The following is a 27893-nucleotide window of genomic DNA, read 5'->3' as shown; positions in this document are numbered from 1 at the left end:
ATGCTGTCATATTTTTTCGAATTGCTCGGGATTTATCATAACATACAATGAATTAAAACGAAAGTAAATGTCCGGTAAAAATATTGAATAGAAGCATGTTTTCGGCTTCTTTTTGATAGCTGAGGGAAAGTTATGATGATAACAAGACTCAGCTAGTGATTTTAGGAAGCGGCCATTGAACGCATGGGCGTGTTTGCGTACCATAACGAGAACATTGCTAGAGCGATAAACACGGGGTTCCGTCAAAAACGAAATCAGTTGGAAAAAGTGAAAGGCCAAATCAATTATGACATGATATGTAGTTTGAAAGCATCGGAAACCAAAAGTTCTGATAAGGGACAATTTAACCCAGATTTATGTAAATTGAATTAAACGAAAACAGTTTATATATTATTTTTTTTCATTTTAGTTGATGAGTGAATACACATATCCGTTTTTTACGTCAATGCAGCTTGACACTTTCTTTGTTTTGGTCTAATTGTTCTAGATGCTTAAGATAGTTGTCTTATTTGCAAGTGCAGTATAACATTGTCATTTATTTACTTGATGTTGCAGAATTATTTGTAAATTTAAGTTGAATGTGGTCTCCGTCATTATAAACCACCCTATAAACCTCAAGGTTTTGTGATATATCTTAAATCTGGAAACTACTTTTTATTTTTATTAAAAAGTAGATCTGGCAAAAAGGTGAAAGGACTGGCAAAACTTTCTTACAGCACCTAAATTTCACATATATTACACAAAAATCTAAACACTTAGCCACACCTACCCCAACTATAATTAAACTGTAGGGTGATCATATGGGATCTAGAAAGGCAATTAGTTCCTGTCCAACTAGTGACACCAGCTGCAGTTTACATAAGTTTTGAGAAAATACAAAACTGACAGAACGTTTAAAACGGGACACAATTAAATGTACAATTGCTCGTCAGTGGATAAACCAAATAAAACAGCTAGCACATATTCTACAAAGAAAGAAACACATTTAAGATGGAAACACATCTGGGGTTGATATAATGTGATTATAACATGCCTAAATATTCAATATTGTGTTGATGAAAAAACCCAATACATTAAGGAGCTTGGTGGTGAAAAACCCAATTTGATATTTGCTTGAAGGGTGAATTGGAATTGATAATGCAATTAAAAAACTTTATCACCCAATTACATAAAGAAATGGTGGGTAAAAACCCCAATTTGTGAATTCTTATCTGGAGCTCTGATAATTTTATATTTATTACGTCTACATCTATCATTGTCTATCATCATCATACATGTCATAACAATTGGTGAATGATTTGGTGTATTATTTTTTCCTTTCAGAATCGATTGATTATATCTCCTTTCCACATTTGGCCACAGACCACAATTAAATTCCCCTATTAGTTCTTTATAATGTTTTGTTTCATTAAAAAAATTGCACCATGCATTTTTGTCAAATCTTTTGTGTGTGTAATGTATAGTACTAGTCCAAAAATATATCCAAAATTCAGAAAGATTGAATCAATGACTCTTACAAATTTAGCCAATACACATCCATACCCCTATGGACAAGTCAAGAGATGTTCCGAAAACTGTAAATATCACCTTTTTGCACCTGGCCTAATCACTCTTTCCATATCAAAATCAGTTAAAATACAACATCCAAAAGTTTATTTCACCTCTCTTCTTTTATTTCCACCCCAAAAAAACTAAGAAATGAGTGAGGAAGGGAAAGAAAAAAAATTAAGAAAAATACACTCTAATTAAAAGGAACTATATTCGTGGACAACGAAAAGCGGGATCATTAATTGTGGTCTTGGGCCATTTGTTTACCCTATTTTTCATTTCTGTTTTTCCCTTTACCCTTGCACTGTATGATTGCCAAAATTCTAACGAGAAATATATCATGGTTAAGGCCACTGCATATGGAAAAGCTTTCGGCAAGTTAGTGGATGGGAAGACAACAATTCAAAAGCAGTATATTTTTGAAGATTTGGATTAAATAAAGGATTTTCTTTTAAAAGAAAGTCTATTTACACATGTTTTAAATTCAGTTTATACATGTGATATAAAACATATTCAACCATTTTTTTTCAAATTTAAGATGTCACATAACTTTCAGTGTTTGAGTAATTGTTATTGTTGGTACCAAATTAAATTTTCTATTTCTATTATACATACTTAAGTAAACCATACTACAGGTGCATTTCTCACCTAATTTTGAGAGAATTCTTCAATGCCTTTTTTAGCTCACCTGGCCCAATGGGCCAAGTGAGCTTTTCTCATCACTTGGCGTCTGTCGTCCTCCATTGTCGTCGTCCTCCTCCTCCTCCTCCGTTAACTTTTACAAAAATCTTCTCCTCTGAAACTAATGGGCCAAATTTAACCAAACTTGGCCACAATCATTATTTGGGTATCTAGTTTAAAAAATGTGTCCGATGACCAGGCCTGCCAACCAAGATGGTCGCATGGCTAAAAATAGAACATACATGTAGGGATAAAATGTAGATTTTGGCTTATATCTCTGAAACCAAAGCATTTAGAGCAAATCTGACTTGGGTCAAATTGTTCATCAGGTCAATTTCTATCTGCCCTGAAATTTTCAGACAAATCAGACAACCTGTTGTTGGGTTGCTGCCCCTGAATTGGTAATTTTAAGAATATTTTGCAGTTTTTGGTTATTATCTTCAATACTATTATAGATAGAGATAAAATGTAAACAGCAATAATGTACAGCAAAGTAAGATCTACAAATAATTCAAACATGACCAAAATGGTCAATTGACCCCTTAAGGAGTTATTGCCCTTTATAGTCAATTTTTAACAATTTTTTGTAAATTTTTGTAATCTTTTACAAAAATCTTCTCCTCTGAAACTACTGAGACAAACTTAACCAAACTTGGCCACATTCATCATTAGGGTATCTAGTTTAAAAAACGTGTCCAATGACCCCGCCTACCAACCAACATGGCGGACATGGCTAAAAATAGAACATAGGGGTAAAATGCAAGTTATGTTTATTATTTTTTGAACCGTTATTAATAGAGAAAATCTGAATGGAGCAAAAATGTTCAGCATAATGAGCTCTGCCAATTGTCCATAAATGTCAAAACTGTAAGACAAATTCTTATAGGAGTTATTGGCCATAAATGACAAATTTTACCATTTTTTTTCATTTTTGCCTATTATCATGAAAACTATGATATTTAGAGAGAAACATTTTTTTCCGTTATGCCTTATATGATTTAAATTATAATAGATAAATAAACACTTTAAATCACAAAATGAAAAATGATCAGCAAGGCAAGATCTATTAAAAAGTCAAATTTCTCCGATATTGTTAGTCATGTTAGTAGACTGTCACTCTTCATAGGAGTGATTGCCCTTAAATGAGGATTTTTTTTACCCTCTTTTGTGTTTTGAGCAAAAACTAAAGAAGATAGAGAGAAACTAAACAGACTAAAAGATCAGTTGAACAAGATCAACAAAATAGAGATTTTTGTCATGAAGTCTATTCTTGTCTACAATGTTGGAGAGTGTCCTTTGTTTGATATGCACATAGACCAAGGTGAGCGACACAGGCTCTTTAGAGCCTCTAGTTAATATAACTATCTATCCATATTTCAAAAACATGCAAACTTAACATTGTAGGCCAGTAACTATATGTCATCTTGGCATTTGGATACCAGAGCAATCTCCGACCAGATTTTACACATGGTCTTCAGCAATAAACTTGTGTGTATACCAAATGTCAAGTAGTTATTGGTAACGTCACAGTACCCAATGGCACAGAGTACCCAATTTGCACCCATTTTGTAAAAAAAGCAGTAGAAATCTTGGAGTCTAAGCTATTCAATTTTGAATTATTTGCCATTTTGCACTCCTTTCAATATATATTGCTAAATTTGTTTAAATATACACAAAACGGTCACATTATATATCAACAGATGATGTATCCACTGATTGAAAAAAGTAAAATCTACAGAAACAGCACGTGGGACATCACAAAAAGTAAACTTTAAAAAACGAGCAATTAAAATATGTTAATTACAGGTTTCTTGCAGACAATTTGACAATAGACTATGCTTACTATGCATTTTGCAAAAATGTTGAAGAATAAAACGAACATCAGTTAATCACTTTTTACAGATATGAAGTTAAGCATGTACATGGCGCATTTAGGGGGGAGTAGGGGGTCCAGGGCCACCTTCTGGAGCTCCATATATGATAAATGCATAGACTTTTTACAAGTATCACTTAAAAGGTTGGGCTTGCCAGGGCACCACCCTAAGCTATTAAATGTTTGCAAAGAAATGCATTTCAAGAGAACTTTTTGTGTTAAAAATGTAATTTTACCCGGAGAAGCTGCATTAAGAGTTTTTCAGAGTTTGCAAAATGATGGACAATTGAATCTCACAGTTAGTTTTTGTTTAGTACCCTTAAAATTAAACTTGCCACCATACATACCCAAGTTTGCAATATGAACAGAGGAATTGAACCAAATTGTTGTTAGGGATCATAAAATGCATATCAAGTTTTCATGTATGTATTTCCTGAGTTTTCCACTTTTTATTATTATTTTATTTTAATTGAAGACCAAACAAGATGTTTCTATTCATATATGCTCTTGAAGATAGGTTTTCTTTATACTTAGTAGCATTTTATGGAAATATTGTAATTAATGGTACAATTTACTTATAAGTTCCATTTGCAGTGACCACCTTTTTTATATATACCGTATCTATTTATTTAAAAGTATCATTGATCTTTTTCAGGAATCCTATATGAAGTACTTAGAATGTGTTTTGAGAATAAGTACAAAGCTGCTACAAGATGCTAGACTTGGAGGTAGAGTTGATATTTTTGATCCCCCAAATGACCCACTTTCATGAAAAGCAAATTCTTTTATTTTTAAATGCTTGTAAACTGTGATATGAGTGATAAGTGTTATGGTTAGCATTAAGGCTTTACTAATATGCCCACCTGATGATATGGAAAAGAAGGCATATATTAATTCATGACATTAAATCCATAAACATTTGAAAATAAACAAAAATGCTTTTATAAGTGACACTGTGTTCTCCATCTTTAAGTCATTGCGAAGAATTCTTAAAATCAGTTTTTTATTGTGCTATATACAAATGTATTAACTTTGTGGGATGTGTAAATACAAAGTCTCATCCATAAAATGTCAAACTGAGGATTTAAGATTATATTCATGAGGGATACCAGTAGTATGTTATATTCTTTGGACTTTTAACAACCCTAAGGAGGTGTTCAATGTTCTTTAGATGTACAATAACCGTTGTAAACAATAATTCTTTGTGATATGTATCCCTTTGACTGCTGGATGTATAAATACAGTCATGTCCAAACAAGGGATTCCATTAAGAGCAGGCACTCGTTGATTTTTATGTCGTATATTGCTATCACGTCGTCAGCGTCGTTGTCCGAAGACTTTTGGTTTCTAGACAAAAACTTTATTTTAAGTGTATGGATCTCTATGAAATCTAACCAAAAGGTTCAATACCACAAAAGGAAGGTTGGGATTGTTTTTGGGGGTGATAGTACCAACCGTTTAGGAATTAGGGGTCAAAAACAAGCATTTTTCTAGTTTCAAGACAGTAACTTGTGTATAAATATTTTGATTGCTACGAAATTGTACCACAAGGTTCAATACCACAAGTAGAAGGTTGGGATTCATTTTTGGGGGTAATTGCCCAAACCGTTCAGGAATTAGGGGCCAAAAAGGGTCTAAAACAAGCATTTTTCTAGTTTTCAGACAACAACGTGTTTAAGTGTATGGATGTCTCTTAAATTGTACCACATTTTACAATAAAATGCTTCGCCAAGCGCAGCCTGATACGACTGCAGAGATCGAACCCTGAACAGTTGGGGCAAGTTTGGACACAATATTCAAGCTTGATACTGTCTGAATTTGGATTGTGATCAAATTTTTGACATAATTTAGGTTTCTGACACAAAATAAATGTGGTCAAAGATCTTAAAAATTTGAAATGGGACATTTAATTTACCTAGTATGGTCCAAGTACACAGTTATTTCGTAGTGCATTTCTTTTAGACAATAAATGAAAATTAAAAAAATCCCACCTGCGCTTTCTCAATAATATTTTTACAGTGTGTTGTACTACTTTTGGGACAAATAATATCAAAATTATAGAAAACTTCATCGGCTCTAACTCAAAATATGGACAATTTTATGTTAAGGGGGTCTTGAAATCTTTTGACAGCTTCAGATGTGCTTATTTTTAATCTTTTTCAGCTGGATCAAATCACTACTTTACTTTAAAATTCATGACCCAAATTTTTTTACAGTGTAATTTCATCCCCCTACTTGCTATTTGAGGCATAAAACATGGAGAAATAAAGTTGGAAGGGGTATAAAAAAAATTGGCAAGTAACACACTATCCACACTAGGGACTATATTTGTGGACAACGAAAATCAAAGGACGATAACTGTGTACTCGGACCTAATATGGTCTGATATCCAAAATCTAACAAAGTGGTTAGATTCAGCACATAAAAAAACACCAAAAATTTAATTTTAGATGAAATCAAACACAGTTTAATTTTGGAACCTTCAAACCTTAATATGGACTAATGTGAAAACAGGGCCCAAAATAAAAAATCTAAATGCACAATAAGATTCAGCATATCATAGAGCTGCAATAATTCAGTTTTTGATGAAATCAAACAAAGTTTAATTTTGGACCCTTTGGACCTCAATGTAGGGTAGACCAATTTAAAAATGGGGCCCAATATCCAAAACAGTAATACAAGGTTAGAACCAGGCATGGGGTAATGCAAATTTGTAATTGTAATGCATGGTAATGCATTACATTTTTCCAAGTAATGGCATGTAATGTGTAATGCAGCAATTTGTGCATTACATGTAATTGTAATAAAATGCATTACTTTAGCAAAAAGTTGTGTAATTTCATGCATTACATGGCATTACATGTCATTACTTTTTTCACATACTACATCTTTAACATATTGTTGGAGTTTTAACTAAACCAAATTTAAGATTTCTTGATTAACTAAGAATATGTAAATCATTAGAATACATTCTTTATTTCATCTTATTTCATACATTTCCCTGCATAAAAAGATTGATATTTGAAAAGCATAACTGTATTGTTGTCATAAGATCAAAGAATATCTTGTCTTGCTTAAATAAAAGATAATTAAACTTTGTTATAAAACACTAATTAGTTTGTTTTACAATCAATACTTTCACCATTTAGACAATTGTTCATTAATTAAGGTCTATGTTTATTTTATAATTAGGGAAGTAATTCACAGTAATTAAATATTTTGTTTAAAATTAAAAAAAACAACAAAATGTATATTTATAAAAGTAAAAGTCAACATTAAGTTAAAATAATTAAAATTGTAACAATCGAATTAAATAGACTTTTTACATGTTTACTTATATTCAATTCACGGAACAGTTACGGCAAATGCTAGAATCTTTTGTGACTTCTAGTTGTTTTTCAAAATGATTAATTTTTCTATTCACTTAATAAAATTTTCAATTGTAATGTGTAATTCAAGGCATTACTTTGCAAAAGTAATTGTAATATAATGCATTACTTTGATAAATGCATGTAATTGTAATTGTAATATAATGCATGGTTTGGTCAAAGTAATTGTAATATAATGCATTACATTGCAATGTAATTCGCCCCATGCCTGGTTAGAACCACCCAAAATTAAAGACTTTAAATTAATCCCATTAAAATTGGTTGAAAGATTTGTATTTATTTTCAATTGAAGATTTCTTACTATTGCGCAATACTGTGATATTGCGCAATACTGTGCTATTGCCCAATACTGTGCAATTGAAGATTTCTTGCTATTGCGCCATTCTGTGCAATTGAAGATCTCTTGCTATTGTGCAATACTGTGCTATTACCAAATAATGTGCTATTGAATTTGTGCAATACTGTGCAATAATTTAAGATTTCTTGCTATTGATCAATATTGTGCAATTGAAAATTTCTTGCTATTGCACAATAATGTGCAATTGAAGATTTCTTGCTATTGCGCAATACTGGGCAATTGAAAATTTCTTGCTATTGCGCAATACTGTGCAATTGAAGATTTCTTGTTATTGCGCAATACTGTTAATCTGTTATATAATAATTTACACACCCTGTTTGGTGTGTATCTCTTGCCATATCAGTATTTATTGCTTTTATATATAAATCAGAAATAATCAATGTAAAAATGGAAAATATTTAGAAACAAACCAAAAAATTATGAAAACCCCCCCCCCCCCCCCAAAAAAAAAATTTGAAAGTTTGAAAAATCTTGAAGAAAAAAAATATGAATCCCCAAAAAATTGGAAAAAAAATCCCCTCCAAACTTTTAGAACCCCCCCTTGGAGTAATTACCCCCCTCCCCCCAAACTCAATCCCAACCTTCCCTTAATGGTATGGAACCTTGTATTACAAATTCAGAGAGATCCATACACTTCAACACAAGTTATTGTCTGGAAACTAGAAAAATGGTTGTTTTTGGCCCTTTTTTGCCCCTGATTCCTGAACGTTTAGGGCAATTACCCCAAAACTCAATCCAAGCCTTCCCTTTGTGATATGGAGCCTTGTGGTACAATTTCAGAGAGATCCATACACTTACACACAAGTTATTGTCCTGAAACTACAAAAATGCTTGTTTTTGGTCCCTTTTTGGCCCCTTAAATCCCAAACTGTTGGTAGCATAACCCCAGAGTTCTCGAAATTTTTTTTTTTGCCTGGTGGTCCTTGAAGAAAATGTGAAGGTCCTCACTATCAAAATTGTGTTGGTCCTTCCCAAAAATGTGGTGGTCAAATCCCTAGGCCCACCACTTATCGAGAACTCTAACCCACAAAATCAATCCCAACCCTCCTTTTGTGGTATTGAACATTCTGGTAATGTGTCTTCGGACGACGACATGATACCATTATAGGAACTCCATAATTTTTTGTGGTCGTATAAAAAGAAAAGTTCTTCAAATATTTTTTTTTTTTTTTGAGGGGGGGTAAAAAAAAATTTTTATGGGGGTGGGGATCAATTTTTTTTCCCTCAAGATTTAAGAAATTGTCAATTTTCCAAAGAAAAATTGGGGGTGACGGTCACAATTTATTTTGCTAATTCTTTGTATATAGTCTGAAAACAGATTTACTAAGTATTGCACAACAGCATGAAATCTTCAATTGAATATAAATTCAAATCATATAACCAATTTCAAGTTCTTTGACTACATTTATTCTGTGTCAGAAACCTATAATGTGTCAAATATTTAATTACAATCCAAATTCAGACCTGTATCAAGCTTGAATATTGTGTCCATTTTTGCCCCAACTGTTCAGGGTTGGACCTCTGCGGTCGTATCCAGTTGCGCTCGGCGAAGCAGTTTATTAACCACTTCATTTAAGTTAAATAACATCTGTACATCCAAAAATTGTTTTCCTTTCTCTAACTTTAGTTTGCTTCAACCAAATGTTATGGATAATGAAACTTATACACAATGCTTATTACCATAAAACACAGATCAAGTTCAAATTTGGGTGGCATCACTTTTACATTTCTCTAGTTAAAATGTCCCTTTATAATGTTATATGCAGTTGGGGGCATTATCTGTGTCCCATGGACACATTCTCTATTTAATTAAATAGATTTCCATAAATTCCAACTGGAGATAACAGAGCCTCAGTCTTGGTATCATGATAATTTTGTTGTTCACTGTGCTATTTCTGCAGTTTTTCAATACAAACTTGATATATTAATACTGTTATTGAAAACAATCAAATGTTTGGTGTTTATTTCATTGAAATAACTTACTTACTTAAGCCTTAGAAGAATAGAATATTAGTTATTTCCTGTTCATATTATCTTAGAGAATTGAGCTTCACCTGGGCTTTATGCCCCTTGTTCTTTGACCACTATGCAACTTCCACATGAATTTTACCAGAAATCACATATAATTTATAGGTAACTTAAACATCATCATTGGGAAAGACACAGTGAAGATGGTTAGACTTGGTCAGCAGTGCATGGAAAGGGTTGCTGCAGTTGTTACTCAGATTGGTAGGCGAAGAATGTTTGTGGTTAATTATTCTGGTTCACAGCCACTTAATTTGGTCTGACTTTATAACAAATTACTGTACCTTTACAGGTGCAAATACTTGTAGTTAACTTTCTTTGAACCCTTACAGGAGTAATGTAATTAATATATGGATATTCAGAATCAGATTAAAACTATAAACAAAAAAAATGAAATTAAAATACATACCGGTAGATAACTTCAGATGACATTAAAACAATTTTATTTAAGAATAGACTTAAAAATGTTTCATCATACAAATTTAATTAAAGAATGGTAAAATTCTTAAACTTTTACTGAAGTAATTAAGAATGAAAGTAAATTTTCAAACCCTAAAGAATTAACACTGACAAATAATGTTTCCTTTCATTTTTAAAGGTATTGACAGCCTAATTATGTGGATTTGTCAAAGATTTAAAGCATGTTATGAATGAGAAGTCTTAATTCTTTATATATTGGGTTTGACTTTGTTTTCCAGATGCAGAGAGCAGTTCATTAGATAGTTTACAGATAAAACCATCATATAAACCCAGCGGTACCAAATCTGAACCATGTACTCCATCAGATCAGTTCCAATCTTCTAAATTTAACACATTCCCTGATAGTGTCCTTATGTAAGTAATTTGACAAAGGATATGTTGCTGAAATTAACATTTGGTTTCAATTACTGCAACACATCCATTAAAGTCCCATGAAATCACATTTTGTAAAAAATTTTAATCGCGAATAGAAGTGTTTCTTATTCAAATATCTTTATGCTACATGTATTACTATAAACAGAACATTTTTTGAATATAAGGTTTAGAAATGTTTATCTTAGAATATGTTTGAATAGTTTTTACTGTTTAAGGCTTTGTCTGATTGCCACACTTCACTCAACATCCAAAAAAAGTGGCCATTGTGGAATCAGGGGAATACATATGTGATGAAGTTCATTTAAAACTTGTGGGTGATTTTAGACTAAAATTGTCAAAGTGTTTTACGTGTGATCAGTAATCTGATGTTCTGTAAATAGAACAGTTTATTCATCTTTAAAAAATAAAATACTGTGGCTTCATTATCATTCATAGGATACCAGTTTCGTAGATTACAAGGGTACAGGTTAACCATGGATTGTAAATGTTCAACGGAGTACAATTTTTCTATAGGATTATATGAAAAGTAATATGAAACCACGAAATAAAAAATCACGGAAAGTACAACTTTTCTTCATTTCTAAGAAAGTTGATATCAATGAAAATAAATGAATCCGCAGTACTTGATATGGCAAGGGATAATACTTATTTTCAGAAAATCATAAAGTAAGTTGACAAGTCACCCAAGACCATGATGTCTTACTTGTATGAATTAGGGTGTAAGTATTTGATTTTGATACTGATAATATCTTTTTTATTTCATTACAGTCCTAAGGAACAGTCTCCAATAGAACTAGCCTATAAACAGAACCAACAATTAATGATGGCCTACAAAGCAAGGTTGGCTAGACTGGACCCCAAGAGAAGAACGGCTACAGACTATGTAATGCTTGTTTACTAAAGATACCAGGGGAAAATCTGTAACAGGAATTTATATCCTCTTAGTTTCTGTTACACCTTAAATTTTCTTACAACCCAGTGTACAGCTGGAAAAATGGCCTTTTTCTTGTTGATGAATGCAACAACTAGAACACAATTGATGTCAAAAATATTTCCTTGTATTAATATGTAATAATTTTTATCTCACCTTATTTATGATTTTTTCCAACTAATATATAATTCAGTAGTTGACAAGATCATTTATAATCTTTTGAGCTATAAATTAATTTTGAACTTCATTTTTTTCAATTTTTTTTTATTATTATAGGGTAGGCACTCTGAAATCTCAACTATGGGTAGGTGTCAAGTACACTGAAAATGTAAGTGAAATTCTAAATTTTCCTCTACATAAAAATAAGGAGATGTGGTATGATTGCCAATGAGACAACTATCCACCAAAGTTCAAATGAAGTGGATGTAAGCAATTATAGTTGGTTACCCCCATTTTGAAAGTGCCTTCTTTGGGAAACATTAATCTTTAAATGGAACAGCCAGGCAGGTTTAATTTTATTTGTGCCTTTTTATTTTATACTCTAAGTATATATATAATATATGATATAAAGCTATGTTGTTTTTTTCAGAGCCTGACAGTTCAAAGGAAAATGGCAGAAAATTTAGCAGTTGCAAAAGTACAAGAAGAAGCAGTATCCTTGTTCTAGAATTGTATAATTAAATCCATAACAGTTGTCATAGAATACAAAAGTTTTACATAATGTGAACTGTCAATTCAGAGTTTAATGTTTGCATTTATTAATGTGAGTATCTAACAATCAACACTAATACAGGATTACTTAGGGCTATTCCATTAAAATGTATGTGGGAGGGTAGGAAGGAAAGTTTAATTATTGAATGTGGGTCATGGGTCTTTTTTCAGTATGTGTCCATTACCATTGTGCAAAATTATCTAAAAAATGGTTCTTGGTTGTAGGGATATTTTGAAAGTCCCTTCCTACCCTCCCACATACATTTTAATGGAATAGCCCTTATTTGATTTTTGAACTTGTTGCAATAAGACTAGCAAAATTCAAATTGCAGGTCTAAGTTTTTGTGGTGTCTTTTGTGTTAATGTTTTTGGTAGAAAGGAATTAATACTGCATTAATTATTAAAAGTATATTGATATAAGACTTGGTCTTTATATAACTTTCACAAAATTTTAAAAAAATAGTAAGACATTTTTAATATTGCATGTGAAAAAAAACGTGTTGTTACTGAAAATCCAAAAAAAAAGTAAAATTTTGTTATAATTGTTTGCTTCACTATTTCAAGAAATTTGTACTTTTTTATGCTCTGCCTACTATAATGAAGGACAGAGGGATTAGTATTCCAGTCTATCCGTCCATCTGTTCATCGTCAGGTATTGTCAGGTATCGTGGAAGAAAAGTTTTTGTTCTAGGTAGTATACCTTGGAGATGTGGTCACATAAACTTATTTGTTGTTGGCAAGGCATGGTGTCTAATGGACATATTCCTGTTGAGGCTTATTGTTTGCTAATAAATTCTAGTTGGTTTTATTATTTCTGTAACAATGAAACATATATTTATCCTTTAACTTTGCCAAGCTAAAGAAGAAAATGAATGAAAGACAACAAAGATTAGAAGAACAAGCTGCAAGGTATAGTTTTATTTTTCTAATATGTCTTCCATGTCCTTTAACAACCTGTAGAATTTTATAGACATATTTGCACTTTACTATCTGTATTTGGCAAAAATGGATCACATAATTTATGTTGCATAAATGTTTGAAAAATGTAACAATCTTTTAAGCTGAGAAGTATGCCACAAAAGGAAACCATTTTTAAATGAAAAGTGTCTATTTTCCAATAAAAAAATGATGATGTTAAAAAAATGTAGAGTTAAGTCCATCACCATTGGTAACGAAATACAGAGTAGACTCCTTTGAGATCACAAAGCACTGCCCTTTGTTGTACTGTGTCCTAAACCCAAACATTCATGATTGTATTAATACAATCATTTATGTATCTTCAGTGTTTGGCATCTGAAGAAATTACTGGATCTCAGATTTAATTTAAGCATATAATTACAAATATATTAACATACAAAAATAAAGAATAATATTAGGATTCAGAAACAAGCTTTACATAGTTTAGATAATCTGTTTCCTTAAACTGTATTTCAGTTTTGTAACTCACTCTATGAGATACTAAACACAAACACTGGAACATGTCAAATTAACTCTATGTATAGAAGAACATTCATTAAGTTATCGAATCCATATAAAATGATTACCATTGATTTCAGGAGATTTGGAACACCAACAGGGTTAACAGATGATGATAAAGAACAAAGACAAATTTACAAAAAAGTACTGGAATTTGAACAAGAGCATGTAAATATTTACATAAATAAGTGCTTTTTCTTAATGGGGGTAGAGTGCATGCTTTATGATAAGAAAATAGGGTATCATATATTTTATGAGTTTTTAGTGAGAGGTCTAACAGTAAAAATGTAATTCTATGAGAAAAAACCTCACTCTTGCATGTGCCTATTGTAAAATCATGACTAAAATGTAAATTTGGGTTTTCCAAATAGGATATGTTAAAAAAATATTCTTAATCTTTCTGTTTGTTATTCTGAAATTTTCAATTCCAGAAAAAATTTATATTTAATGATTGGAAGGCACTTTTTATAGATACTACATGGACGATTAAGTTTGGAACAGTTTTTTGCACTAAAAAATGCACATTCATTGCACCTCACTCAATAAAATCTTCATATTATATGTTTTCACCTTTCTTAGGCGAGTGACTTATTTCAAAAAGACGCTTAGTTAACGACTTTAATTCACCCACCTAACACACGGCTGTATTATATATCATTCGAAAGCTAATAATCTGTACTTTCTGTTTTGTCCGGTCATAAAAAAATCGTACAGTGCATTTTCTGTTAAATCAAGGTCAAAGGTCATGAAAAAACATTCCAATTTTTGCGATTACTAAACAAAAAGCCATTTTCTAATTCTTGTACCATAAAATTTTTCAAAAGATCATATGACTTTATATAACATAATACATTATTTCCAAATCAAACAAAAAATAAGAGGTTATATGCGCAATATTTCCCGAAAATTGAAATTCATCACAAATCCTAAAAAAATGAAAAATTGTTCCAAAAGCAAAATATATCTTGGGGGATCGATATTTGTATGCCAAAAAAATAGATAAATAATATGTTTTAGGTCAAGGAATATTTGTTTTGTAATTTTAAGATGCAATTATTAATTATTGTTCATAGAACAGCCTTCTATTGAAGTGTTTGCAGTTGCCCAAAAATCTGCCATCTGCAAATAGCGATCATTTTGTTATTCTATGTTAAGATAGCACATCCCTTATTGTCAATATCAGGAGGAGAATGATTTTCCATAATAAAAGAAGGGGTATTTAAAGTTCGAAAAGAATATATACGAGCTATAATTGAGGTAAAAATATGTTTTTTACGAAGTCAAACTTATTTACTTTTTTTAATCATGTTTAAATGCAAACATGATTTTGCGACTTAATCGTAGGCAACATTGAAATAAGTAACCTTGTTTAGAAACACTTGGTTGTCTAAAGCTGGATGTAAAAGAACTACATATAATGCTGCTGCTTCTTATTTAGTTTAAAATCGTGTTAGACATATTAAATGTGTTTAGAAGTTTAATCTCTTTAATTATTTGAATAAAAGATGCTTCTATATATCTTTATTCTCACAAACCAAATTTCAAAGGTATAGAGATAGGATTGAGTATTTTCAACATAAGCTTTTAAAATACAAATGCAGGTCATTGTATATGTAAAACACTATAAGCAGTTGTGAAATAAAAAAATGAAAAAGTTGAATACTTTCCTGACCTCATAAAATCATTCGCTGTGATCGTTTTCATGCTGTGCTGTGTTTTGTGGACTGTTGTCCGTCTCTTGGACTTTTATTTTATTTTGTTCATGGCTTTGATTCAGTTTATTTGATTCATGGTTTGAGTAGTTGATTGTCCCTTTGTTATTATTTCACTTTAAAGATATTAACTTGCAGTAATGAAAATCGGCCAAAAAATCGCCTCAAAGTAAAGTGAAGAAGATTTACGCAATAAGACAAATATCCGTGAAAATAACTTAATTTGCTCACGGTGATATATATATAGAACCAAATCGTTATCATGATACATTTAACTACAATGATCTACAATTTTTACTACTTGAAGAGTGACGAAATATATCAAAGGGACATCAAACTCATAATTGAAAACGAACTGACAAAGCCGGGCAAAAAACGAACAAGACAAGCAACAGTATACAAAACACAACATATAAAACTACAGATTGAGTAACACAAACCCCCCAAAAATATTTGGGGTGAACTCAGGGCTCCAAAAGGGTGAGCAGATCATGTTCCACATGTGACACCCGTCTTGTGGCTCGTGTAATTCCTACCTCGGTGCCAAGCCTTATTCGGTAGGTGACATTCAAGGCAGAAATGACGGTATTTTGGTTACGTCGATTGGAACTTATCAGTCGTCATCTGGCAAAACAGATATTTCATAATTGTCAACCAACTGGTAGTGGCGTCCATAAAATTTTCAAAGGGATGATTCCAATTTTGCATTTGAACTCTGGTTTAAAACCATGTTCAAACCACCATTTTTCTTCAAATGTCCTGTACCAAGTCAGGCATATGGCAGTTAATATCGAATAATCTGTTTCTTTGTATGTTAATGTTTGTTTTTGTAGCAGTTCAGTGTTTCTGTTATTCCGTTGTGTTCCTCTTATAGTTGATGCGTTTCCCACGGTTTTGGTTTGTGACCCGGATTTGTTTCAGTTACTAGTAAATCGATTGATGACTATTGAATAGCGGTATACTATAGTTGCCTTTATTTAATATCTTCATTGTCAGCAGTTACGCACTATCACGACAATCGTGAAAGTAAATCCAAGCTCTGGAATATTGTATCAACTTGGAGATATATACTCCACAAGAAGATGCCACGAAATCGCGTTTCAATTGGGCAAGCGTTTAAATAAAGAGTTTTATTTAATTTTGCGGGCAGTACGTCGACTGAGCATGCAAAGACAAATTTAGGAAATGCAAAACCCTACATTTATACGTCATATAATAAATATTCCGACTTGTTATTGTTTCAGAGGAGTTGAGGCTCAATGAAATCGGTCTCCTCCTTTAATAGTATAGTTATGCAGGTGTTGCTATAACGTTGCTACATAGAAATGAAAAGTTTATAATTGTTTAGTAAGGAGTGTTTTTATGGGTTGATTTATGCTCATCTGTTTTGTCGTAAAACTTTTTCTCAACCAACCCTCATCGTCGATTTCAAGATAAGTGGTAGAGTAAACTATATCTGTTGAGTCTTTTTGTTTAATTTCAATGGAAAATACGAGTCCAACATTGTGACACATTTGGCACTATTCAGCGAGATGACATCATCTATATAGTGGAAAGTAAAGTTTCAAGATAATGGTAGCTTCTTTTCAGTCGTCATCAGAAGCTCTTGCATGAAGTCATTCTCGTATGAAAAATGAACTAGTCATTCAAGCTATTCAGAAAGTCTAGTTGTAACTAGAATCGTTGTGTATTAATGGATTGTTTTCTTCAAAATTATTCTTATTTGATGAATTAATGCATTTAAACAATGAACAACACAATTTAAGCAATCAAGAAGTCAAGTTTTATAATGTGTTTACTGGTTTTTAAATTCTTTTAAATTTCAATTTTCATCAATTTATTTTTTATTTATTTTTGTCTAAATTTTCAATTTATTTTTTATGGTTCACATTAGATAAATAAAAGGTCTTTTCACTACATCAATATTTATAATGAAGCTACAAATCAAATAATTAGAAAAGTCCAAAGATGTTTATTTCAGTCTGGTAGTTACAATGCAGATTGCAATCTCTTAGTTTCGCCCCCTTTATTTCAAGCAATAGTATGATTCGCACACATATTTTTTTACTTTAAATTTTTCAGATTCTTAAGAATTTGTTTATTAAATCTTATATTGACCACATACAATGTTTAAATAGGAAGAAATGCTTAAAAGCTGTTTTTTTCGCAGATGGCGGTATTTTGGGCAACTGCATGAGTTGTTATGATTTGCTGTTTGGTTAGAAGTAAGCATAATTTTAGGAAATTTATGATGTCAAAAACTTCTTTGATAGTTATTACAAGGTTTTACTTAGTTTTAAGTGATTAGCAGTTGCATCAGAAAGAAAAAATTGGGTTTTCACACATTTTGTTAACTTTTACTCGAATTTCAGGAAACATATGCTGTCTATCAAAAACACGTTTTAAATATTTTAAAATGCATTTAATTAATGACCGTTAATCTCTCTGCTAAAAGTTTAAATGGTTTGCATATGTGAATTTAGTATATAAAAGTCATATTATGCAATCAAGCTGAAATCTTAGAAAATATGCACTTATTGGTCCTTGGCCTTTGATCTTGATTTGACGGAAATTGCACCGTACGATTTTTTTACGACCGGGCAAAACAGATAGTACAGATGTGTAGCTTTCAAATGATATATAATTTAGCCGTGTGTTAGGTGGGTGCATTAAAAATTAAATTTTATGGTTAAAGTCACTCGCCTATCTTATTCGGTAAATAAATTGTGTCTGAAAAACCTCAAATTAAGGGACATAACTTATTAAAATCTATGAATTAAGAAACAAATTGTATAGACTGCAATGTAAATAGCAAGTTCATAGGATATAACTAACAAGTACAATAAACAGCAAAACTTATTTTAAGCTCACCTGGCGTCCATCGTCCGTCGTCGTCGTTGTCTGTTAACGTTTACAAAAATCTTCTCCTCTGAAGCTACTGGGCCAAATGTTACCAAACTTGGCCATAATCATCATTAGGTATCTAGTTTTAAAAATGTGTCTGATTACCCTGCCTGCCGTACCAAGATGGCGGACATAGCTAAAAATAGAACATAGTGGTAAAATGCTAGTTTTGTCTATTATTTTGAAAACTGTTATAAATAGAGAAAATCTGACAGGTGCAGAAATGTTCAGAATGTTGAGCTCTACCAATCATCCATATAGTAATAGGAGTTATTGCCCTTAAATGACAAATTTTACCATTTTTTTTCATTTTTGCCTATTATCTAATAGATAGAGAGAAACTTTAAATTGCAAAAATGATCAGCAAGTCAAGTTCTTTAAATAAGTCAACATTGTCGAAATCGTCATTCGATTTCTTATTAGAGTAATTGCCCTTTGATGAAGATTTTTACCAATTTTTGGGGTTTTTGCCTTATATCGTAAAAATTATAATAGATAGATAGAAACTTAAATAAGAAAAATGATCAGCAAGACAAGATCTACAATTAGGACAATATGGAGGAAATTGTCGGACGACTCCTAATTGGAGATATTACCCTTTAATGACGATTTTTAACATTTTTTTGGCGTTTTGCCTCATATGATAAAAATTATAATAGATAGACACTTTAAATCACAAAAATTATCAGCAAGGCAAGATCTACTAACAAGTCAAATTTTACTGATATAGTTAGTAGACTGTCACTCTTTATTGGAGTGATTACCCTAAAATGAGGATTTTTTTTACCCTCTTTTGTGTTTTGAGCAAAAACTAAAGAAGATAGGGAGAAATTAACAGACTAAATGATCAGCAAATATACAAGATTAACAACACAGAGATTTTTGTCATGAATTCTATTCTTGTCTACAATGTTGAAGAGTGTACTTTGTTGAATATGCACATATACCAAGATGAGCTGTGGTTCAGTTCCTTTGGTAAAAATTCTTACGGAAAATTTTTCAATAACTAAAACAAATTTTTATAGTCTATTGTGTTCAAGAGTCAAAATTCTAGTGTTGAACTTTACAAAAATGTTCATGAATATGCAAATCTATATCCTAAAAGATGATTTCTGATATAGGAAAAAAGGAAACACCATTAAAATCTGCATAGTTATTTCAGATAAGTATTTGCCTTGCTTTTAAAAATTGTCTTCATGATCATCAGTTACTATAGTTATAGGATTGCATGTTTCATCTTTCATTGGGCAAAGTCAAGTTTTTATGAATAGCTCATTTTCACTGCTAGCATAAGAAATGATTGTAAGGGACATGTATGTCTAACAGGCTTAGTCTATCCAATGCTTCATTTTCATTGAAAAACTTTTAAAAACTTTTCATAAGATCAGTTTCTTAGTTAATATAAATAAAAAGTAGACTGACTTTATTAGGTCTTTTAATCATTGTAAGGTGCACATGTATGTCTGTCGGGATTCATCTGAGCATGACCTCATTTTATTGGTTCATTAACCAATGTAAAACTGTGATACATGTAGTAAGACCTTGAACACTAAAACTTCAACACATAGTTCAGTCATAATCAGCAAGCAGGTGAGACATTTCAGTGTGTCTTTTATTGTATACAGCAAAACCAGTAAAAATCAATTCCTTGGGGACTGACAATGAAAGTTTTGTTTAGATTAGACAGTAGTTTTGTATACACACACTAAATTACTATAGAATATCTTTAGCATGATAATAACGCTTTACGAATTTGGTGTGACAGAAGCGTGTTGCAGATTAACCTTCAACACCCAAACTCAAAATTGTGAAAGCCAAAGATGTATAAATACTTGATTACTTGATGAACTATATAAACAAATGAGACCTAACAAGAATCTTTGTCTGATGAATTTGGAACCTTACTTAATTTCTAACTTTGTCAACAAAGAATTAAAAGAAGGGTATTTAAGAAAACTGTCTGAATCCTAAAGGTTTGTGTTTTAAATATTTATTTACAAACACATGCATTGATTTTATTTTCCAGCTTGTTTTTAATAGTTGGAGGAAAAAGCTTGAGGAAAAACCAGATGATTCTGAACTTATAAATAAACTGATACAAGAGATTATAAGGTAATCATAAATAATCATTGTAGTCATACTGTTCTCAGAGAATCAAACTTTAAAGAACAAGGCTTGATCAGAGTATATCATTTATAGAATAGAGGTAATGATACTGTGTTTATTTATGAGCACTGTAATTATGAAATACCTGCCAAGAATAATGTTTATATAGACATGAGTTTTACTGTATGGCCATCTCACCCAATCACTTATCAAGTGTGAAGGTTGACACCTAATTACAATGGTGTGACATTGATCATGCTTGAGCATCTGGCTACTATAGGTGTTGCTGGGCCAAAAAATTTAATGCATAATCTGAGAAAAAGCTAGGCTTCAAAATATCAATGAAAAGTTATAAAACTGGCACAGAAAACATCATAAATCTTTGTCTATGTTATGATAAAACTGAAGAAGAAATTGTTGTGTTATTTTCTTTGCAGAAAAATTTGTAGTTTTTATGCTGTTCAATTACCAGCCAAAGGGGAAAGTCTACAGTCATGTGCTAATTTATCTCTTAAAACAATATTGTCATTACTTGTAGATCTGACAGTCTGGAATCAATAGAAGGGAGAAAACAAAGAATATAAGAGTTCATGTTTGTAAGATTTAATTCAGTTTTACTTTTAGATAGTCTCAGTCATTAAAGCAACAGATATTATTTTTTTAACATAATAGTAATGATCTTAATGATTTGTTAAAATGCTTTTTTATTGCTTTTTTCTTTATTTTAAGATCTAATGAGCACCCATTAACACTGAAGATGAAGGCACTACAGAAAAAACTATATGATAAGTTACAACACATTGTCAATGAGAAAATTAATATTGTTGATCAAATTAAAGTTCCATTGTCAGAGTCATTGTATCCTGCACATCACTGGGACAAAAGCAAACAACAGGATAACAGTAGCAAAGACTCCAAAGGTACCAGTTATTTGAGAAGTGAATGTGAAAGTAGAACTGATGATGGAAATGACAGTACAGATGATAAATTCCAAAGTGAAAATAAAACTGACAGTGAAAGGGAAGTAAATAATGAGAAAATGAAAGATACACATATTTTACAGGAGTTGGACAATGAAAGAGAAAAGTTGCAAGAAGTTAAAGAGGAAAATTTAGATGAAGATGAAAAAAGAGATAAATGGGAACCAGATTATGCCACTGATACAAGCGACATTTCTGAAGTACAAACAATAGTCAAAAAAGATTTGAAAAAAGCAATTGACATGAATGAGAAAGAAAGTGAAAAATTGAGGGATAGTATCAAAGAAACAAAAGGCATTCTTCATCAAATTTCACAAGAATATGACCAGTATAATCAAGATAATATGGATGAACTATTTGATGATGAAAATTCTGATGAAAGTAAGGATGATGCAAAAGATGATGAAAAGTCTGAGAAGAAAAGTATTCAAATAGATGAAGAAGATCAGAATGATTCTGGTAAACCTTTGAAGTCATCTGCATCTTTGTCAGATTTAAAGTCCATAGAGATGAAAATAAAAAATCTAAAAAATGAGGCTTATCAGCGACATATTAAAGCAATATCCCAGGATATTCATATGTACCTGGAGAAGATGTTAGTGCTGTTTACAATCTGTTATGAACAGTTAGATTGTATTGAAGGCAAGGACCAGTGTTATGCTTGTTTGGAGAAATCCATATTTAAACCAGTCTGGAGATATTTATTAGGACTTTTCAGGTAAATTGACTGTCAGTATACTTTCTTCATTGAAAAAAGACAAGTGCCCTTACAATGCATCATGTATAAAGTATAGACAAAATAAAAATTAGTTCAAAAGAAACTCCAAAAGATCTGTCAAAAAATCAACTTTTTTTAAAGGTCAAAATACATGTATCATATGAACAGTGACAACCACTGATGATTTTCCTGGACTTGAACAGGGGTATAAAATTGTGATTGGAATCATCAGATTGTCCTTGATTTTTAGTCAATCTGTCAACAAATTGATTGTAATATGTACAGCTTTTTTTTTTGGCTGGATTGCACAAAGTACAAAACTGGCTCATAGCTGGGCAAATGCAGGCTGACGAGGAAAGGACGATACCTGCTTTGAGCAATTAACTCCTTGTGTATCTTTGAGCCAAAAGCCATTAAACTTTACAATGCTTGTTTACTCTACTTTTTGTACACATTTGGAGAAGTGGACAATAGGTTTCCTTAGATTTTTTAATTTGACGTCTCTCATCCTTAGATTTGATATGCTTTGAAATTATGTTTTGAGAATATACAATTGTAGATTAGCTAATGAACCAAAAGAGTTGACCTTGGCCTATGTGATGACAGAGAGACAGTTGTGTTTACCAGCAGACTGTAGTGTCAAACTAAAGCTTCAGATGACAGATTGTGATGAACCATATAATATTGCAGTGACACATCTAAAAACACTTCCAAATCAGCAAACACTTCTGGATAAACTAGAATGTTTAGGTAAATTCTATGACACATTGAGTTCAATATTGATGTATCTGAAGACACTGTCATATCAATAACAACTTCAGGTTCAACAGTGAATACTGCAACACATTGTATGTAACAGTAAGAAATCAGTTAACACTTGTCATGTATCATAAGCTATTTCCAGTTATTATTCAGGTAAATTCTATGACACATTGAATACAGCATTATTCAGGTAAATTCTATGACACATTGAATACAGCACTATTCAGGTAAATTCTATGACACATTGAATACAGCAGTGACAGATCAGTAAACACGTGCCATGCACAAAAGATTTCTAAACTCCTCAATATTAAACACGAAAAATTCTAAACCAACTAGATTCTAAGAGTATTTGGGTACAATGGCACCAGTCTTCATGCTTGACCACAGGCACACTAGCCAAGGCTTGTCAAATTTCTGTGAGGCCATGCAAAAAGATCATTGGTTTCTCCTAAACCTACAAGGTTTTTTTCCCTCCAGATCAATTCTCTTTTTAACAGATGAAAAAATAAGAGCAAGACTCTTTTTTAAGATAATTATTGATGAGGCTTTAATGGTCTGATAATTCTTGTTTCATTTATCATGTTCATCATTCTTTAAGTTTATTTAAGCTTACATCACAACATAGATCAAGATATAATGTCAAACAAGTTGTTTTTTCAAGAATTCCTTGCTAATTGTTTAAGAAAAGTTTTCTGTAGACCGAAACTGCATGTGCCTTGTTTGATTTTTTCGCAAAAAAATTAAAAAAATTAAAAAGTCTTTCTTGCCTACTGACCCTTTAAAATTTCTTTGTGTTAGGGAAAACCAACATTCAATTTACAATGCCATAAGCAATTTTACTACATGGCGAAAGAATTGATACAAATTTTCCAAAATATGAGTGTCAGGTCTGTAGCTGCAAAAGTTTATCTCGAAGACTGTGACACATAAATTGATTACAGATCTCGAAAGACTTATCTCAACAGACATTTCTATTCAAATCAGCTTGTTTTGTATACACACTTCTAGGTGAACTAGACTGATTAAGTAAATTCTGTGACACATGTTATACAAAATCATAAATACATTTAAAAAACAAAGTTATATAAGCAGACACATCTAGGCTATATCAATACAAATAGTTCAGTTACTGTAATACATCATATACAGCAATGACACTCATTTATGACAAGTTAAACAAACAGATAGTAATGAACTGCAGATGCAGTTATGAGTCCCAGATCAAATAGCTATATATGGATTCTTACATTGGTACCATTGGCTTATCAGATTAATCCAGTCAATATAGTTAAATTATTGAATTCTAAAGTCAGAGACTCAGCAAGGACTTTAAAATTCAATAATTTGACTATCAAGATATGATAAATCTGACAATCCACAAGTAACTATGTAAGAATCTGTTTCTCTAATGATTTCAAATAAATTTCCATTTTTGATAAACGAAAATCCACTTTGAGTGCCTTCCACATTCCTGATTTCTACCTCATATAAATATAATATTGTCAATTTCTCCCACACCTGTTAGCACATTTCAATTCATCCAGAGAGCTGGTAGTTATTATCTTTTAACTTAGCCAATCATATACTGAAATCATTGGCAAACACACGTTGATTATTTATTTTAAACAATGGGTCCAGAAAGGGTTAAATTGCCAATGAATTAGAGAATTACTTTTATTGTTCACTTGTCTTGTATGTTTTTATAATGTTTACTTTCAGTGAAGTGTTCCAGATTAGTGTGTCAGTGTATTGAAGATTATTTCAAAAATCTGAAAATTCCTTCTATGTAAGTTTCCATCTATAGATTTTGAGCTATTTTTCAAATTAAGAAATCAAGTGATGAGATATTTTTATACGACCGCAAAAAAATTTTTGTGGTCGTATATTGGCATGACGTTGGCGTCGTCGTCGTCCGGCTTCGTCCGAAGACACATTGGTTTTCGTACTCTAACTTTAGTTTAAGTGAATGGATCTCTATGAAATTTTATCACAAGGTTCAATACCACCACAAAAGGAAGATTGGGATTGATTTTGGGGGTTATGGTACCAACAGTTAAGGAATTAGGGGCCAAAAGGGGACAAAAAACAAGCATTTTTGTAACTTCAAGACATAACTTGTGTGTTAGTGCATGGATCTCTCTGACATTGTACCACAAGGTTCCATATCACATGGGAATGCTGGGATTGATTTTGGGGGTAATTGCCTCAAAATTTTAGGAATTAGGGGCAAAAAAAAGGGGCAAAAAATAAGCATTTTTCTAGTTTCATGACAATTACTTGTGTGTGAGTGTATGGATCTTTATGAAATTGTACAACAAGGTTCCATATCACATAGGGAAAGCTGGGTTTGAGTTTGGGGGTAATTACCCTAAACGTTTAGGAATTTGGGGCCAAAAAGGGGCAAAAAAACAAGCATTTTTCTAGTTTCCAGACAATAACTTGTGTTCAAGTGTACAGATCTCTCTGAAATGGTACTGCAAGGCACCATACATTGTAACACAAATGGAAGGCTGGGATTGAGTTTTGGGGTGATGAATCATAAGGGGGTTCACAAAAATTTGAAGGGGGATTTTTCCCCCTTTTTTTTCTTTAAAATTTTCCATTTTAAATTGGTTATTTCTGATTTATATATAAAAGCAAATAATAATGATATGGTTTGAATAGGCAAATGAAAAATTTTTAAGTTCTTAGACCACATACATTGTGTGTCAGAAACCTATGCTGTGTCAAATATTTTATCACAATCCAAATTCAGTGCTGTATCAAGCTTGAATGTTGTGTCCATACTTGCCCCAACTGTTCAGAGTTTGACCTCTGCGGTCGTATCAAGCTGCGCCCAGCGGAGCATTTTATTAATGCATTATATTGACAAATAGAACAAATTGGACAAAATATCAAAATGGTGAGTCTGGCAAAGTGGGTCAACTGGGATGAAAGATGGGAAATATGGACTGCCACTTGAGTCATCCATGAGGCTATATTCAAGGGATGCTAATATTCATGGATTTTATGGTTTACAAGGGAAACAAAGAATTTAAAGGGTTAAAGAAATGCTGATTTTAAGTTGCATTGATAGTTCCAATGTACCAGTTGTTAAAACAACAAAATAAAGTATTCTTGAAACAGAAATTTTTAATCTTTAGAAATTAATTATTACGAAAGAAGATGAAATTTTGCTAAATGTATCATTTTGAAATGTCTTCTGTAAACCCTCAATTAGACTGCTCACATGAAAGTATTTGCTGCTAAATCATATGGAAATATTTGTTTAGTGTGTAACTGTCTTATCTAATGGAAATATTGATGGTAGCTCCATGCATGTTTTGAAATTATCTGAGAATTTGACCAGTTATCTACTGTAAAAATATTTTATTGATCAAAGTGTCAAATGTATTTCATATACAAAACAAAAGGATTCATATTAATATACATATGATCTTTAGGATCTTTAGGCATCTTTATGTAAATCCATTTCTAAACTAGTGAACTGATTGTTATACATTTGTGTTTTACAGTGGAGCTGATGATTTGTTACCTATCCTGTGCTACGTTATCATTAAAGCTGGACAACCACAGATCTTATCTGAATGTCTGATACTGGAAGAGTTTATTCATGAAGGGTAATGATCTTTTGCATATTCATGAAGGAAAACAGTGTATCACATATTCATGAAAGGTGCCAATCTGTAGCACATTTATGAAGGGTAACAATGTATTGCATAATCATGAATAGTGACAATTTGCAGCACATTCATGAAGGGTAACAATGTATTGCATAATCATGAATAGTGACAATTTGCAACATACATGAATGGTAACAATTTGCTGCACATTCATGAAGGTTAACAATTTGCAGCACATTCATGAAGGGTAACAATTTATTGCATATTCTTGAAGGATAACAATATTGCATTGAACACTGTCCTTATACTATAAAAAAGTTTCTGTTTCAGTGGAAATGCAGGGTCCATTTATAGCTGACTATGCGGTATGGGTTTTATTCATTGTTGAAGGCCGTATGGTGACCTATTGTTGTTAATTTCTGTGTCATTTGGTCTCTTGTGGAGAGTTGTCTCATTAGTAATCATACCACATTATTTTCTTATTTTTATATTTAAAGATAAAAGAACTTTTGATAGATATCCTTCTTCATAGATGTCCTATCATTAGCCATGAAATTGTTATTAATTCACTGTTACTCTTTCTTCACTTCAGAATTTTGTCTTAAAACACAAACGACAGTACAAAGTATTCATCTATTTAATATCATCAATATTATATAATTTTAAACATTTAGAGGGGCATTAGCTGTCAAATTCATGTTCACCAATTTGACTCAAACTCTTATATTTGATCAATAAGATACTAAAATGCATATCCAAAATACAAAAAGTTTATGATAAACAATCAACAATGCATGGACTCGATAATATATATCAGCATTTTGTATGTATTTTAGTCTAGATGCCATCTCATTAACCATCGAGATGACCTCCAAAGTCTCTGACAGTCATATAACCCGATGTTAACATAAATATAAATATAGATAGCAACCACGTGCAATTGGATTTTTCTAGGTCTGTTTGATTTCATGTTATAGGTTAAAACAATATGTTAATCATCGATTTTACCTGTATCATAATGATTTTTTGTGGATTGAATCAGTCAACGAAATGGTACACCCTTGTTTCACTTTCAATGTTGACATTCTTTTCCTTTAAATAGCTGAACACGCCTATTACATGGCCAGCTTAGTGGTTAAATTGAAGTTCACATGAATGAGAATTCAGATGAGGTCAAATTATTCACTTGCAAGTGAAAAATACATCAGCAATGTTTTTTTCGTGAATGAGAATTCACA

General features: G+C 31.7%; 1 protein-coding gene across 1 annotated transcript in view; it reads left to right on the top strand.

The window, feature by feature from the left end:
• Positions 1-27893, top strand: part of LOC127702401 (VPS9 domain-containing protein 1-like) — a 33739-nt gene that overhangs the window by 3758 nt on the left and 2088 nt on the right. Inside the window, exons 2-13 of the mRNA XM_052206600.1 lie at positions 4758-4830; positions 9983-10078; positions 10573-10708; positions 11498-11612; positions 12250-12312; positions 13228-13280; positions 13928-14015; positions 20490-20575; positions 21299-22267; positions 22827-23017; positions 24752-24818; positions 26548-26652. Of these exons, the coding sequence (XP_052062560.1) occupies positions 4758-4830; positions 9983-10078; positions 10573-10708; positions 11498-11612; positions 12250-12312; positions 13228-13280; positions 13928-14015; positions 20490-20575; positions 21299-22267; positions 22827-23017; positions 24752-24818; positions 26548-26652 (2042 nt within the window). The remainder of the gene's footprint in view (positions 1-4757; positions 4831-9982; positions 10079-10572; positions 10709-11497; positions 11613-12249; positions 12313-13227; positions 13281-13927; positions 14016-20489; positions 20576-21298; positions 22268-22826; positions 23018-24751; positions 24819-26547; positions 26653-27893) is intronic.

Source organism: Mytilus californianus, unplaced genomic scaffold (genome assembly GCF_021869535.1).
Source record: "Mytilus californianus isolate M0D057914Y unplaced genomic scaffold, xbMytCali1.0.p SCAF_5, whole genome shotgun sequence".
NCBI classification, from domain to species: Eukaryota; Metazoa; Mollusca; class Bivalvia; order Mytilida; family Mytilidae; genus Mytilus; species Mytilus californianus.
This window is presented reverse-complemented; position numbering and strand designations above follow the sequence as displayed.